The 13,451-nt window shown below is 40.6% G+C and overlaps 2 protein-coding genes and 1 long non-coding RNA gene across 4 annotated transcripts in view; all 3 read right to left on the bottom strand.

The window, feature by feature from the left end:
- LOC103506169 (squamous cell carcinoma antigen recognized by T-cells 3-like) overlaps nucleotides 1-13,451 on the bottom strand; it is a 44,117-nt gene that overhangs the window by 8,090 nt on the left and 22,576 nt on the right. Inside the window, exons 6-9 of the mRNA XM_026821286.1 lie at nucleotides 2,996-3,166; nucleotides 2,041-2,235; nucleotides 1,366-1,534; nucleotides 831-1,119 (exon numbers count right to left, since the gene is read on the bottom strand). Of these exons, the coding sequence (XP_026677087.1) occupies nucleotides 831-1,119; nucleotides 1,366-1,534; nucleotides 2,041-2,235; nucleotides 2,996-3,166 (824 nt within the window). The remainder of the gene's footprint in view (nucleotides 1-830; nucleotides 1,120-1,365; nucleotides 1,535-2,040; nucleotides 2,236-2,995; nucleotides 3,167-13,451) is intronic.
- Nucleotides 5,495-7,329, bottom strand: LOC113466141 (squamous cell carcinoma antigen recognized by T-cells 3-like). Of its 2 annotated transcripts, XM_026821292.1 has the most exons (5): nucleotides 7,172-7,329; nucleotides 6,869-6,913; nucleotides 6,531-6,692; nucleotides 6,137-6,263; nucleotides 5,495-5,667 (listed from the first exon to the last, which is right to left on the bottom strand). In XM_026821292.1, exons 3-5 carry the CDS (start codon nucleotides 6,669-6,671, stop codon nucleotides 5,516-5,518), a joined length of 420 nt encoding a protein of 139 aa, XP_026677093.1. In that variant the 5' UTR covers nucleotides 6,672-6,692; nucleotides 6,869-6,913; nucleotides 7,172-7,329; the 3' UTR covers nucleotides 5,495-5,515. The 2 variants fall into 2 exon arrangements, with proteins under 2 accessions (XP_026677093.1, XP_026677094.1); XM_026821293.1 differs by lacking the exon at nucleotides 6,531-6,692 and having other exon boundaries at nucleotides 6,703-6,913.
- On the bottom strand, nucleotides 8,472-9,030 carry LOC113466146. Its single transcript, XR_003390636.1, has 2 exons — nucleotides 8,913-9,030; nucleotides 8,472-8,695 (listed from the first exon to the last, which is right to left on the bottom strand). It is a non-coding gene; the product is annotated as an uncharacterized LOC113466146 (long non-coding RNA).

Here is a 13,451-nt window from a genome sequence, read left to right as displayed (position 1 = left end):
TCATTAAACTAAACTCTTCTATCTGTCCTTTATATTCCTTGAATGCCCTATGAACTCTTCACACCTAAACTTCTGTCCTGCCTTGGAAACCAGCAATGACATTGTAGAGAAATATTGGGATGCGACAGGAAAAACGGTCAAAGATCCCAACATTTGCAACATACATAATACATTAAACTTTTAATTTGATTCTGGCCAGCCTAATTAGGTTGGAGGGTAGCCCGCCTGTCTTGTAAGCGCTAGGTCGCGGGTCGATTCCTGCCCGGGGCCAACTTTGGTTCGTTTTCGGAACGCCTAGCTTTTTCCTATCATGTGCATTAGAAGCCTTAGCAATTATACAGAGACGTTAAACCGCTTTCAAAATGGATAAATAAAACGGTAATCATTCAGAAGCCACGACAATGAGAGAGAAAGTTCCTTTTTGTGTGTAACCTAACCCTATAATAACACTGGTCACTGCTCAAACTGTGAAAGCTCCTTTTTTGAGTTTAACCTAACCCTATGATAACACTAGACACTGCTCAAACTGTGAAAGCTCCTTTTTGTGTTTAACCTAACCCTGTAATAACACTGGTCACTGCTCAAACTGTGAAAGCTCCTTTTTGTGTTTAACCTAACCCTGTAATAACACTCGTCACTGCTCAAACTGTGAAAGCTCCTTTTTGTGAGCCTAACCCTCTAATAACACTGGTCACTGCTCAAACTGTGAAAGCTCCTTTTTGTGTTTAACCTAACCCTGTAATAACACTGGTCACTGCTCAAACTGTGAAAGCTCTTTTTTGTAGCAATTTTGCGTGACTTCTGAACAAGAATGTACCAATAAAACTTACTTTTCTCTTATTACTCTCCTCGGCCTTCTCCTTTCCTTTCTTCTTCTTTGCTTTATTTCCACCTCCACCTCCTCCTCCGCCAGCCGTTTTCTTCGCCTCCTCCTCCCTCTCCTTCTCCACCTGTTTCATTTTCTCCTCCACTCGTCCACAAGCGAACTCATAGCTGTCCAAACTGCCCTCTTGCTTCTCAAAGGTCAACCAGTCGGTGGCTATGGACTCGGGCCAGTCGGTTTTGCAGCTCAACGCTCGTTGGTACAGCTTCCGTAGGTGCTTGTGATCGCCGAATTGTCTGCAAAAAAAATCACAATGGACAGCTCAAGTGATAAGTTGATAGCATAAAATTGAACACAAATAGTACACGATTAAGAGGCAGAGTGGACCATTTGAGCTCATTCGAGCAGGATAAACAAGGCATATTCTATTCATTAATGAAATCCAAACGATCTCTAGCTTTAGCCTGCGGGAATAAAGGGACTTTTTAGTCTCATTCTAGCAGGATAAACAGGGTATATTCTATTACTATCTTCAGGCATACCTTTCCATTGCAATATACTGACACCAGATGGCAGCCTTGTCGGTCCCATAGTCTCGCAGTATATCGTTCCAAACCAGTCGCATCTTCTCCAGATTTCTACTGCGCGAGGCTTCAAAGTATGCCCAGAAGTGGAGAAGGTCAATGTGAGGATCTGCTTCGATACCAAACTCTGGAAGGAAAAAAGAAATCAAATCAAACTTTTTTTATAGAGGGAACTGCCAAGGTCTTATCGTCCCGAAATACCCGAGGAAGACAGGATAGGAGAAAGCCACCCGTTCCGAGAACGAACAATACCTATCCATTCAGGATAAAATTCGCCCCGGGCGGGAATCGAACCTGTGGTGATACATCTGCTACATAAAGGCGAAGAAGAAGAATAGTAGCCTACTGCTGGAGTAAAGGCACTTTTCAGTCCTATGCGAGCAGTATGCGAGCGGTTGTGGGAATCGAACCCAGAACCTTCTGCTTGGCAAACGAATTCCACTTACGTCCCACACCATGACTATACGCCTGTTCGACAATGGGTCGGAATTTATTCACCAGGGTCGTTACTTCCCTACTTATACCAATATTAAGCCAAATATTTAGAAATTTTCTTTTTTTTTAGTCAATTTTTGGACTTTGGGAATCGAACCCAGAACCTTCTGTGTGGCAAGCGAACTCCACTCTACTTACGTCCCACAACATGACTGTACGCCTGTTCGACAATGGTTCGGAATTTGTCCACCAGAGTCGTTACTTCCTCACTGTCTTTGTCTCGGGTTACGGTAGCATCGTACAATCTTCTCAAATACGATATGTACGCGTTCCACACGGCTAGAAAGTCGTGGCTATGAGCTAGACCCGCGCTCAACGCTTTCTCCAGAACACCTGAAATAGAATAGAATAGAATATACAATCTTCTCAAATACGATATGTACGCGTTCCACACGACTAGAAAGTCGTGGCTATGAGCCAGACCCGCGCTCAACGCTTTCTCCAGAACACCTGAAATAGAATAGAATAGAATATACAATCTTCTCAAATACGATATGTACGCGTTCCACACGACTAGAAAGTCGTGGCTATGAGCCAGACCCGCGCTCAACGGAATAGCGAGATAATAATGAGAAAGCGTTATTATTATCATCATTATTATTATTATTATTATTATTATTATTATTATTATTATTATTATTATTATTATTATTATTATTATTATTATTATTATTATTATTATTATTAATTTTTTTGAGGTTTGACAGAGGAAACTGTAACTAATACTGCTAAGGTCTTATTGTCCCGAAGAGAGAGAGAGAGAGAGGAGGACAAGATAGGAGAAATCCAGCCGTTCCGAGAACGAACCTAATCCCTTCAGGATAAAATCCGCCCCGGGCGGGAATCGAACCCGCGACCTAGCGCTTACAAAGTAGACACGCTACCAATCAAAGTGACTAGGCTGGAATTCCCAATTATATTTTACTTTTCAAGTACTTAATTTACTTTCCGTGTCCCTGATATAGGCATGGTGGTACCTTTTTCACAGTGTTGGAAGGATTTGGGGGTTCAAAACCCCCTTTTGAACCCTAGAGTCCATATCTAAGTTCCTACCATGTCCCCTCTAGGCTGGCCAGATTACTTTATTACTTACCAGTTATTTCAAGCATAGGTTTGCCGAATCGTTCCAACGCCTGAAGGTAGAAGACCCAGAGTTTACTAATCCAGGGACAATTACGCAGGGCTCTCTCGATGACTTTGAGTACGGGCTCTTCCAGTTGAATTGTAGAGCTCATGTATTTGATATAGGATATCCAGAGGGCGTCTGAAAACAAATATAACCAAGTAAAAAAAAAAAGCCCCATGGCCGAGTGAGTAGAATAGAATATACCTTGTACCTTGTTTATCCTGCTCGAATGAGACTAAAAAGTCCCTCTTACCCCAGCAGTCTAAACAAGGTCTCGTGTATTTTATGGGTTTAACATAGTACAACACATAATGTTTACAACAGACCTTGCTTAATTATTAAAAATAATAAATAATTATCAGCAGCCTCCGTGGCCGAGTGGGTAGGTACCACACTTGGCTTGCACGCCGGAGGTCCCGGGTTCGATTCCGGGCGGGGTGAAAGTTTTTTCGGTTATGTGCTTGGAGTGCACTCAGCCTCTTAAGGACAATTAAGTAGCTTCTTTAATCGAGTAGCGACAAGTGACGGCATTATTATCAGCGTAAAAAGATTGATGATGAATAAGAATCAAGAGTAAAGGAGGCACTTGGAAAGGGCTGGCTTTCTTCTATCCAGTCTCTCTTCCAGTTGAATTGTAGAGCTCATGTATTTGATATAGGATATCCAGAGGGCGTCTGAAAACAAATATAACCAAGTAACTGGTTTGAGAGTGAAAGAAGAGTTGGATTTAGATGTATCCTGTAATTGGAAGAAAAAGGAAATTAATATTTACCAGTTCTGTACCAATGGTAACAATGTCTAGTAGGTAGTTTATTTTGAGCTTTTCTAAAGAGAACAAAGATTGATTTCCAAATAGAACTATTGAAATCTAGTTTCGTTCTAAGTTGTTGGCTTCCTACTTCTTTCAAGTTTCAAGTGGTAACAGGTAAAGTGATTTCAGGGTTTGATACCTATGTACCTTTTTGAGGCCTAACAGGAATCAGATGAAAAAGTAAAACTTACCAGTGGATAGGAAGTAAGGAGGCTTTCTTCAAGTGTCCAGAAAAGAGGGTTTCCGTGAAGGTAGACTATTTAAGTAGGGTAAATCCTGGAAGAGATTTTCCCAAACGTCCAAAACTCGTCAAAAACACTTTCGAGTTTTTCCGGTAAAATTTTTTGTTTACATTTTTCACCGAAAAGAAGTTGGCATTTTTCTCCTCATCTATTATATCTACTTCCCCTCTTTTAAGGCCTTTGCACACGATGCAATGACGTGCACTTTGCATAATCAAAAGTAACAAGGCGTTATTAAGGGATAGGTGATGGTACCACGTGGTTCCACTGCAGATCGCCAGCCTAATCAGCTCGAAAGGTAGGGGTCTGCATTGTAAGCGTCAGATCGCGGGTTCGATTCCTGGCCGGGCGAACTTTAACCTATTAAGGTTCTTTTTCGGAACAGCCAGCTTTCTTTTATCCTTTCCTTATCTCCAATTTCGCGACATTAGGTACATAATTATGTCTTTCGTAAGTTTCGTTCTTTCAGTTCCCTTTTATCAAACCTCTTTTTAAAAGAGGGATGGAGGAGTGAAATTTAACGAAGGTTGAAAACTAAGTTGAGAGGAAGTAGGAGTGAAAGTCTTGCTATGCGCATTTGAATTCATCTCTTAATTACCTAACTCCACAGTGTCCGAAAGCTAGCAGTGAATGTAGGTACTGGTAATTTAATTGTTTTTCATTTCTGTTAATGTCTCTGTCTTTCTCTCTCACTCTCTCTCTCCCTTCCTCTCGCTCTCGCTCTCTCTCTCCCTTCTCTCTCTTTCTCTCTATCTCCCTCTGTCTCTCTCCTCTCGCCCTAAAGGAAGGGTTAATGCTAGCTTGGTTGGCAGCGCGTCTGCCTTGCAAGCGATAGGCTGCGGATGGATTTTGTTTGTTCTCGGAACGGCTGGCTTTCTTCTATCCTGTAATCTTTTCGCTTTCAAGACGATAAGACCTTAGCAGTTGCAGTTCCCTCTATCAAACGTTATCTATCCTACATTTGGTCTCCTTGAGGAAAAAAAAAAAACAGTTAAGCTTCTACGAATCTCACCCCTACTGTCCACGGCAGATGAGAATGTAATATCCCCAACATACGTATCCAAACAGTCATATCAAACACAGTCAGCTCCCATGGCGTAGTGGTCACTGCACTTGCCTTGCACGTGGGAGACCCGGGTTTGATTCCCGGTCGGGTCAAGAAATTTGTATCATGCAAATGATTGATTCCGTGACAGGCTGTTGTGGGGCCCACTTAGCCTCGTGAGGAAAATGAGTAGCTATGACATATAAATGCACATAGCGACCAGTGCCAGCATGGTAGGTAAACATTGGATTTTAGGATTATTGAGATATGTATTGGGAAAATCCTACAATGCTGCAGTGAGCACCAAAGTTGGGACATAATAACACAAAAAAAAAATGCATTTACATTTACTGTCTTCTCCTGACTCACCAATGTGTAAAACCTACTCACTAAAAATTTGATGCACAGATAGAAATATGATGAACAATAAACTTACACAAATAATCTTGGACTGCCTTTTCAAACAGCTCAATGACTTTGTTCCTATCTTCACTGCTTGAGATCAGCTTGATTTCATCACGTAACCAGCTCATCCATAATTCTGAGAACAAATTTATGACAAATGAAAGCAATGTATTTATTACAGGCTCTTAGCTTCATAGTTGAAAGCTCTTAGTTCATATTTATTATGAACTAAGAGAAGCAAGATCTAGTAAAGGTATTTATTACAGGGCTCAGAAGTTCCACAAATAACTGCACATTCCCCAATTTTTGGTAGAAAAAAATAGCCCACTTATCAATATTTTCTGCTTAAGGAATAAAAAGTGAGAAGTACAGATTGTGAAGTAATTCAGGGAGTTCATATTTATTATGAACTAAGAGAAGCAAGATCTAGTAAAGGTATTTATTACAGGGCTCAGAAGTTCCACAAATAACTGCACATTTCCCAATTTTTGGTAGAAAAAAATTAGCCCACTTATCAATATTTTCTGCATAAGGAATAAAAAGTGAGAAGTACAGATTGTGAATTAATTCAGGAAATAAGGAACAAAGAAAGGATGTTGGCTTACCTGAAGTGAGGGGAAAATGTTGCTGCATCCGAGTTCTAGCTTGACGCAGTTGTTCAAGCTCCCCGAGTTGAGAATAAACCCGAATGAGTTCAACATGGCTGGCATAACTGAAGACATCATCAGCAATCTGAACAGAAATAAGATAAATGAAAGAAATATAAACTCTATTACGTATATTAATATCATTATTATTAAGATATTGAGTACCTAATATTTTTTCATGTCCATGAGATAGGCAAGGTACTAAGGTAGGTACCTATCTCATGGTATTGGAAGGATTGGGGATTAAAACCCTTTGGACACCCAGAATTAAGATATAATTTTGTGTAGGTATTACTGACAGAGAGTTTTGAACCCTCCCTCTATCAGACACCAAAAAAATAAAAATACTCACCTTCTTTTCTAGTTGTGCAGCTGTCCGTGTCAATTCGTCAAGATTTATATCATCCATAGATGATGCATCACTGTCATCATCTGATGGTGGTGTTTCCAATCCTTTGTCAATATCCATTGAGTTCTCGTCTTCCACAGACATTATAAGAGCTGCCTATTCCAAAAATACTCACCTTCTTTTCTAGTTGTGCAGCTGTCCGTGTCAATTCGTCAAGATTTATATCATCCATAGATGATGCATCACTGTCATCGTCCGATGGTGGTGTTTCCAATCCTTTGTCAATATCCATTGAGTTCTCGTCTTCCACAGACATAATAAGAGCTTCCTATTCCAATAGGTACAACTGGTTTGAGAGTGAAAGAAGAGTTGGATTTAGATGTATCCTGTAATTGGAAGAAAAAGGAAATTAATATTTACCAGTTCTGTACCGATGACCGATGGTAACAATGTTTGTAGGTAGTTTATTTTGAACTTCTCTAAGAGAACAAAGATTGATTTCCAAATAGAACTGTTTCGTTCTAAGTTGTTGGCTTCCTACTTCTTTCAAGTTTCAAGTGGTAAAAGGTAAAGTGATTTCAGGGTTTGATACCTATGTACCTTTTTGTGGCCTAACAGGAATCAGATGAAAAAGTAAAACTTACCAGTGGAGAGGAAGTAAGGAGGCTTTCTCCAAGTGTCCAGAAAAGAGGGTTTCCGTGGAGGTAGACTATTTAGGGTAAATCCTGGAAGAGATTTTTCCAAACGTCCAAAACTCGTCAAAAACACTTTCCACTTTCCAGTTTTTCCGGTAAAATTTTTTGTTTACATTTTTCACCGAAAAGAAGTTGGCACTTTTCCCCTCATCTGTAATATTAACTTCCCCTCTTTTAAGGCCTTTGCACACGATGCAATGACGTGCACTTTGCATAATCAAAAGTAACAAGGCATTATTAAGGGATAGTTGATGGTACCACGTGGTTCCACTGCAGATCGCCAGCCTAATCAGCTCGAAAGGTAGCAGGGGTCTGCATTGTAAGCGTTAGATCGCGGGTTCGATTCCTGGCCGGGCGAACTTTAACCTATTAAGGTTCTTTTTCGGAACAGCCAGCTTTCTTTTATCCTTTCCTTCTCTCCAATTTCGCGACATTAGGTACATAATTCTGTCTTTCGTAAGTTTCGTTCTTTCAGGTCCCTTTATCAAACCTCTTTTTAAAAGAGGGATGGAGGAGTGAAATTTAACGAAGGTTGAAAACTAAGTTGAGAGGAAGTAGGAGTGAAAGTCTTGCTATGCGCATTTGAATTCATCTCTTAATTACCTAACTCCACAGTGTCCGAAAGCTAGCAGTGAATGTACTGGTACCTAATTTAATTGTTTTTCATTTCTGTTAATGTCTCTGTCTTTCTCTCTCACTCTCTCTCTCCCTTCCTCTCGCTCTCGCTCTCTCTCTCCCTTCTCTCTCTTTCTCTCTATCTCCCTCTGTCTCTCTCCTCTCGCCCTAAAGGAAGGGTTAATGCTAGCTTGGTTGGCAGCGCGTCTGCCTTGCAAGCGATAGGCTGCGGATGGATTTTGTTTGTTCTCGGAACGGCTGGCTTTCTTCTATCCTGTAATCTTTTCGCTTTCAAGACGATAAGACCTTAGCAGTTGCAGTTCCCTCTATCAAACGTTATCTATCCTACATTTGGTCTCCTTGAGGAAAAAAAAAAAACAGTTAAGCTTCTACGAATCTCACCCCTACTGTCCACGGCAGATGAGAATGTAATATCCCCAACATACGTATCCAAACAGTCATATCAAACACAGGAAAATATATTTAACATACGGAGACGAAGTCTTGTCTTGCGCACAACCGCTCGCCATTTCTCGCGTCGAGACAAAAACGGGAGGAGCTTTCGTCCCCCTCCCCAACCGTCTCCCTTCGTCCTCCCCCTTCGTCTCCCTCCTCCGTCTCTACCGATTTTTCCTTTCGTCTCGCCTTGACGTCAACAATTTAAACGTGCTGTCGGCCCTTTTTTCCAATCCGCGAACACTCCAATGTAGTCCTTCGATGTAGGTTCGTTCCCTTCTCCTTATTTATAAGAACGGCGAAAAAAAAAACTTTTAATTTAAAAAATAAATAAGATATATTTATCAATTTGTAAGATTTCCAAGCTGACGGACTGACTAAAAGGAGAGAGGACCGAAGGACCTGGCATTTTTCAACAATTTAAACGTGCTGTCGGCCCTTTTTTCCAATCCGCGAACACTCCAATGTAGTCCTTCGATGTAGGTTCGTTCCCTTCTCCTTTTTTATAAGAACGGCGAAAACAAAACTTTTAATTTAAAAAAAATAAATAAAATATATTTATCAATTTGTAAGATTTCCAAGCTGACGGACTGACTAAAAGGAGAGAGGACCAAAGGACCTGGCATTTTTTTCACTGTGATAATAAGTAGTATTTTTTGTCGAAGAAGTTTGGAAACGTAAAAGCTGGTACTAAGAATCTAAGAAAGTAAGAGTGGTCAAACAGGCGATTTTTTTTTTTTTTTAAACGAAAAAGCTGGTACTAAAAATCTAAAAAAGAAAAAGGGGTCAAACAGGGTTTTTTTTTTTTTTTTTTTTTCTTTTTTCCCCCAAGTGTTTTTTTGGGGGTGTCATTCTGGTTTGTTTATTGTGTATTTTTTTCGGTCGGACAACAATCACGGAATTCGAATAAAATAGCCTTGTATATTTTCCCCCCTAAATTGCGTACCTAAGTCGCGTATTTCTTTGTTGGATTCGTTTTTTTGGAGAATTTTTTTCGAGTGGCATAGATAAACAATGTCCAGCACAGTTTTCGTGTTGCTGATGTCTGGTTTCCTGCTGAGTGCTCCTAGGATGACGTATGTTCGGGCCCATTCCATCGAGAAAGGTAAAAAAAAGAAGAATCTGGTGTGAACATCACACAAATTTCCTTGTCCTATCCGTTCTCAAGATAGGTATTTTGTTTACAGACACACACGCGGACCAATGACTGAAACTTTGGAGTTGGGCTCTTGGGACCTCACAAGAAAGGGAGGCGTTCCGAGAACGAACCTTATCGGTTTAGGATAAAATCCATCCCGAGCAAGAATCGAACTAGGGCTTGGCTGTAGGTTGTATTTAGGGGGGCCGAGGCGCTCCCCCCCCCCGGCCCTGCCTCGGGGGGCACTAGGGCTTGGCTTTAGGTTGTATTTAGGGGGGCCGAGGGCGGCCCCCCCCCCCTGGCCCTGCCTCTGGGGCCCCTGATTTCAAAGGGCCCTGTTGAATCCTTAATAAGTGAGGTGAACAGAACAGAGAAGGAGAAAAAGGAAGAAAGAGAAATACAACTGTAAGAGTGCCATGGTAATGATAAAAAAACTTATAATTTAATAAAGAAAATTCATTTTAAAGGAATAATAACAAGCCCTTCAGAGACATCTTCTTGTCACTCACAAACAAGTTTTCCATAAGTTTTTCCCCCCTCGAGTCTTCTTCGTGTTTTTTTTTTTTTTTTTCTTTTTTTTGCAATGAAAAACTTGATTTCCATGTTTTTGTATTCCGCTTCTTTCCATTTTTTTTTTTTTTTTGCCATCTTTTCTTTTTATCAACAAACAATGGCACAATGGCAGTGACAGGTTGGAAATATGTAATGCCTTTTACCTACCTACCTACTTCTTATAATGAAATTATGAAATTTCCTGAAGAAATAATACCTACCTTTATACCCACTTCTTATAATGGATTTATGACGGGTTACTTTCTGGTGTTCTCGTGTTGACCCAGCACCTAATTGGGAAGTATTGTGTCTCTTCTCGCCCATCTGATGAGAGGCATACTATGGGATGGGCATGCTACGACACAGACCACAAGCGTCCAATGTAGCAGTTGTTTCATAGCTACGAAATAAAAACGGCGGTGAAACACTCATCTTTTTAACAAAAAAAAAAGAGTCAACATATTTCAACATCTCATGATGCCATCCTCAGGACTAAATTGAAAAATTTAGGACTAAAAAATTCTAAAAACTTCTCAGGACTAAAAAAATCTCTTCTTATTTTAGTATTAATTAGTACTTGACATGGTATCCCGTTTTCAAAGTTTAAACAGGTAGAGTATTCTAGAGCAGACTGTATAGTATATCTAACCTCCCAGCTAAGTCAATATCAACTACTTGTCCCATCGGAAGGATGAAAAGAAATATCTTAAAACAATAAAGCACGCGCTCTCATCCCTCCCTCTTCTACTGAACCTCTCTACTCATTGTAACTTGACAACAGTGTCGACACTGTAAGTAAGTACATAGGTACATAGCTCTCTGACAACCTTATAGTTTTTCAAGGCACAAACAATAAGGACACGTAAGACCCCGTTCCCACTTTTCGTTTGGAACAAAAATCGGTTGAAAGCGGTGGGGAAGGGGTTAACAAAGAAGTAGGTAAATACGACATCTCCACTAACACTAACGGAATCTTACTTTCATTGCGTATTGCATACTTAAATAGTTACACGGCACTCATACAAATTATGACTGTGTTTTGTTCTAGGTGACGATAAATGAACTAGATATTTATAGTGATAGTGAGTGATTGTACCATCAGAACAAAAAGCATAAAAGAGTTCATACCCGGGACCACATTGTGAATTTAAATTTGGTTTAAGTTTAAGGGCCGAATGCACAGTCGTACTTAAATGATTAGGAATTCCTTTTAGTGCTTTCCTAAAGTTCATATGCATAGGTAGTGGATCCTGAACTCTTCCTAGAAGTTCGTAATTACGCAAGCGCAATGTGTATTTCCGTCTTTCTTTTACATTTTAATTTCAATACACTGACATGCAGAACATTTGGAACAGATTGACTTTAAAATGGCTGTAACAGTGTTCAATGAAAACTGTCCTAAATTTTTTGCATTCCAGTGTAGGTATATTGTATCCATAGCAACTAAAAAACAATCGAAACTGGTCGATGGCACCAGCCTAGCTAGCTCAGTTGGTAGTGCGTCTGCCTTGTAAGCGCTAGGCCGCGGGTTCGATTCCCGCCCGGGGCGGATTTTATCCTGATGGGATAATGTTCGTTCTCGGAACGGCTGGCTTTCTCCAATCCTGTCTTCCTTTTCTCTTCGATTTCGGGACGATAAGACCATAGCAGTTACAGTTCCCTCTATCAAACCTCTTAAAAAAAAAATGGTCGATGGCAAATGAACGCGATTAGTATCCAATTAGAAGAAATTATTTTTTCATTTCTGAGCTGTCAATGTGAATCTGACCAAGTGAACGATGTAATTTTAATTTTTCTCGTATTTTTCCTCAATCTTATTAATTGATCATAAAATTAAGTTGTTAGTAGCAGAAAAACTTTTTTGAACAGTTTGATAGGTGAAAAATCGAAAGTGGCCTATGACGAACAGACGCCATTAGTATTAAAGCAGTTTGAACACCCCCTCAAATGGCATTTTGGTCTTGTATTTCATAAATTGGTCCTTTTTCAAAATTCAGCACCCTATTTCAAATGTTAGCCCCTTATTTCAAATGTTGGTTCCGTAATTGGTATCAATAATTGGTTCAAGTCGAATTATGTAGGTGTTACGAAATCTGGCCCCGTATTTCAATAGTTGGTCCCAGTCCGCCATGCATGTACGAACATATTACCACATTCGGCCCCTATTTCAAAAGTTGGCCCTTTCAATACTGGGACCCGTATTTCCAGAAGAACACAAAATCGAACACGAACGCGAAAAAGTTGAACAAACTGAAGACGGCCGACGCTAGATGGCGCTTCTGGCTGAACATATCCCATGCTTCAACGAGAATAAGGAACGAGAGTAAATGTAGGACAGCCCCGCTCAAACTGATTATGAGACTCTGTGAAAACACAAGAACAGGGTAAGATTAGGTGGAGACCAAATGTAGGACAGCCCCGCTCAAACTGATTATGAGACTCTGTGAAAATACAAGAACAGGGTAAGATTAGGTGGAGACCAAATGTAGGACAGCCCCGATAGAGAGAACTATAACGTTTCATAGAAGGAAAACTGTAACAAAACGGAGGTCTTAACCTCCTGAAATTGAAAAGAGAAGAAAAAAAGTAAAAAATAGAATAGGAGAAAGCCTTATTTGTTTAGAATGAACTTCATCCTGAGCGGGTGCATGCTAAATAGTCTCGGTTATATTGTAAGGGTGCCGGGTTCGATTTCCGCCCGGGGCGAAATTTATCCCAAAGTCCTAAACTGATAACGGCTGGGTTTCTCATATTCTGTCCTTGATCATGTTACCTACAGGACATATGGAAAAAAAATCGGATGTCACTCACGACAAGCGTGTTCAGGCTCTTACGCACGACACGATTTTTTTCCGAACGGCATGCCCGGGGCGAAATTTATCCCAAAGTCCTAAACTGATAACGGCTGGGTTTCTCATATTCTGTCCTTGATCATGTTACCTACAGGACATTTGGAAAAAAAAAATCGGATGTCACTCACGACAAGCGTGTTCAGGCTCTTACACACGACACGATTTTTTTCCGAACGACAAAGGATAGGAGAAAGCCAGCCGTTCCGAGAACGAACATTATCCGTTCAGGATAAAATACACCCCGGGTGGGAATCGAACCAGCGGCCCAGCGCTTAGAAGGCAGAAACGCTACCAACCAAGCTAACTAGGCTGGCAAAATTAAAGCAAACAATAAAAACGGTTCTGTTCTATAGATAGTCGAAGCCTAGTCACCTTGGAAGGTATCGCGTCTGCCTTTGTAAGCACTAGGTCGCGGGTTCGATTCTCGCCAGGGGGGCGGATTTTATTCTAAACAGATAAGGTTCGTTCTCGGAACGGCTGGCTTGCTCCTATCCTGCCTTCCTTCTCTCTTCGAATTGGAGACTATAAGACCCCATAGCAGTTTGCGTCTATCAAATCAGGTTAGGTCTACCTGATGATAGTGAGTGACTGGCCTTTATCTTTCAGTTCATTAAGT

This window comes from Diaphorina citri, unplaced genomic scaffold, assembly GCF_000475195.1.
Source record: "Diaphorina citri unplaced genomic scaffold, Diaci psyllid genome assembly version 1.1 scaffold219, whole genome shotgun sequence".
Classification (NCBI taxonomy): Eukaryota; Metazoa; Arthropoda; class Insecta; order Hemiptera; family Psyllidae; genus Diaphorina; species Diaphorina citri.
This window is presented reverse-complemented; position numbering and strand designations above follow the sequence as displayed.

Coding starts and splice junctions, on each gene's coding strand:
- LOC113466141 (XM_026821293.1), bottom strand. CDS start 6,843: ATGTCTGTGGAAGACGAGAACTCAATGGATATTGACAAAGGATTGGAA. Junction 6,264..6,702: donor CTGCACAACTAGAAAAGAAG/GTGAGTATTTTT, acceptor ATTTCTGTTCAG/ATTGCTGATGATGTCTTCAG. Junction 5,668..6,136: donor ACATTTTCCCCTCACTTCAG/GTAAGCCAACAT, acceptor ATTTGTTCTCAG/AATTATGGATGAGCTGGTTA.